At 49.1% G+C, this 2,833-nt stretch overlaps 1 protein-coding gene across 2 annotated transcripts in view; it reads left to right on the forward strand.

Annotated features, from left to right (window-relative positions):
- The first annotated feature begins 1,560 nt into the window (after positions 1-1,560).
- The window catches only part of LOC102755510 (protein FAM24A), a 1,906-nt gene continuing 633 nt past the window's right edge, over positions 1,561-2,833 (forward strand). For both annotated transcript variants that reach the window (XM_006754945.2, XM_015557233.1), the window contains exon 1: positions 1,561-2,537. In XM_006754945.2, coding sequence (XP_006755008.1) covers positions 2,428-2,537 — 110 coding nt within the window. In that variant the 5' untranslated portion in view covers positions 1,561-2,427. The remainder of the gene's footprint in view (positions 2,538-2,833) is intronic.

Consider the following 2,833-nt stretch of genomic DNA (forward strand, 5'->3'; position numbering starts at 1 on the left):
AAAAAAAAAAACAAGGCAGGCCAGAAGGGAGTGGCAAGAAATATTCAAAGTAATGAATAGCAAGAACCTACAACCAAGATTACTTTACCCAGCAAAGCTATCATTCAGAATTCAAGGTCAGATAAAGAGCTTCACAGATAAGGAAAAGCTAAAGAAGTTCATCACCACCAAACCAGTATTATATGAAATGCTGAAGCGTATTCTTTAAGAAGAGGAAGAAGAAGAAAAAAGTAAAGATAAAAATTATGAATAACAAATACACATCTATCAACAAGTGAGTCTAAAAATCAAGCGAATAAATAATCTGACGAACAGAATAAACTGGTGAGTCAGGGGCATAGAAAGGGAGTGGACTGACAATTCTCAGGGGGAAACGGGTGTGGGGGGTGCAGGAAGAGACTGGACAAAAATTGTACACCTATGGATGAGGATAGCGGGGGGGGTAGGGGCCTGGGATGGGGTGGGAACCAGCTGGAGGGGAGCTATGGGGGGATAAAGAGGAGCAACAACTGTAATCTGAACAATAAAGATTTATTTAATAAAAAAAAGTATAGTGTAATACATAAGTTGGTAACATAGACGTTTATGTTCATTATCAAGTACTATGTACTGTACGTAGTCATGCGTGCTGTACTTTCATACACCTGGAAAAGCAGGTTTGTTTACACCAGCATTGCCACAAACGTAAATAAATTATGTCACGCTGTCACTATGTGATAGGAATTTTTTAGCTTCCTTATCATGTAGATCACCATCAAACATGCGGTCCATTGATTATCTTTAGCGAGAGTGGAAGGGTGGACAGAGAAGGAAACATTGATGTGAAAGAGACATATCGATTGGTTGCCACCTGGGGCCGGGGAGGAGCCTGCAACCGAGGTTTGTGACCTGGACGGAATCAAACCCGGGACCCTTCAGTCCACGGGCCATGCTCTAACCACTGAGTCACACCCGCTAGGGCTAGCACTGAACTATTAAGTATTAAGAGTTCTTAGCCTCCCACATTTATCTTTACTTTTAAAATTGAAATCTTAAATTTGCTTTTGATCAACAAATTCTGAAAATAAGGGGAAATACGACCCAAAAAGGTAAAAACTTAGAATTAAGTGATTCAACATAGTATTTCTGCTTCCTGGGGGCTGAACTCCAAGTACAATGGAACAGAATTCAGAACCCCAGGGCAGAGCCGGGGTGCGGAGCAGTGATGTCACAGCCCGTGGCGGAAGTTGGAGCTGGACCATGGCTGGGCCTCTAAAGTGAGCTCTCCAGTCTCAGGCCGCACTCCGCACAGGATGAAGCGATAGCTCCCTTCTTCAGTGGCAGGCTCGACCCTTTCGCAGCCTTTGACTGAGTAAGGTCCAGTGTGGTACCGAGTGACGGGTTTGATACAATAACCTGTTTCCTAAGGTCTTTAAGAAATTTTTTTTTCTAGTTGGCCTTCCTCCCTACCCGAGGGTGTAAGTGTTCTAAGGCTGCTTGGCAGTCATGTCATTTTAAACATGTTTTATTGATTTCTGAGACGAAGGAGAGGGAGAGAGAGAAACATCAATGATGAGAGAATCATCAATTGGCTGCCCCCTACTGGGAATTGAGCCCGCTTCCCAGGCATGGGCCCTGACCTGGAATCGAACCATCGAACCATTCAAGGGATGACCCTCAACAACTGAGCCACACTGGTCGGGCAGCGTCATATTGTTTATTCTTTCTTCCTGGGCCATGGTTCTCATTTCAATGTTAATTACACAAATTGCTTATTCCAACCAAATTGAATTTCCTGGGAGGATTTGGGAGGAAAAATGGCAGAAAGGCCCATGGTCTCCTAGTGACAGGATGGTCTGGTGACAAGGGCTTCTAGAGTCTCCTTAAACCAGAAGGTGGCATGACAGTTATCAGAGGAGAATGGAAGGCCTTTCTTCCTGAAAACAGCACTGCATGTGGGTTGGCTCGTGCTTAGTGCTGTCAGCATGGCGTTCGGAAAGAGCTGCTCCCTTAGTTCTGTTCTGAGAATAGTTAGTTTTAAGTTTGATGAGCAGCAAGGGTCAGTCCTGACTCCATCAGCGAGTAGAGTTCACAAGATGCAGGTGGTGGGAGTGAAACCATTTGCTCACGTGTGGCCTGTTTGTTACTCACCGCTAGCTGCACGTTACTGCTGCGAGAGGGAGAACGTCCTTCCCACCATCTGTCCTGTTTCCTTCTCTCTCACTTTGCATTTCAGTCCGTTTTCATCCACAAATAAAACCTCGACCCCCACGTGGCCAGGCCGGCCGAAGCCCTGGGCCCCCCTGGGAGACCATCCGTGTTTTACAGGCATAGCCTGTGGGTGGGGGTTCATTCTTCCTTGGTGTGAGCAGCACACACTGAGGCTGAGCGGGCTGTGGGCAGGGGAGCCAGTCACCGCCCTGCACTCCCTGTCCAGGCGCTGGGAAGATGTTTGACATCAGGATCATGACGGCCATCGGGGTCGCCTTGCTGATTGCCATAGTCCTGCTGATGTTCTGTGTCACCAGCCTTCTGTTCAAACTGACCAGCATATTGAAGTAAGTGATGTGGTTAGAGTGGCCACTCCCTCGCACGGGCCCCTGGGCTGAGCTGGAGCAGGGCACGCCCTGCCCTGGGCCGCCCCCTGGGGTCAGGAACAGGGCAGCTGGGAAAAGGCAGAGGCAGGTGAGCATGGTCTCCTGGCCCTTCCCCTCGGGGCCGGGCTGTGAGTTCACAGTGAGGTTCCCAGCGGGCGGCTCTGGGTCAGTGCTGTCCGCTGCCCGGGCCTCAGGGAGCTGCCCCTCCCCAGGGACTCACACCCTGGCCGGCCCTGCCTGCGTCCCGGGCTCTGCAG

The sequence above is a fragment of the Myotis davidii genome, unplaced genomic scaffold (genome assembly GCF_000327345.1).
Source record: "Myotis davidii unplaced genomic scaffold, ASM32734v1 scaffold72, whole genome shotgun sequence".
Lineage (NCBI taxonomy): Eukaryota > Metazoa > Chordata > Mammalia > Chiroptera > Vespertilionidae > Myotis > Myotis davidii.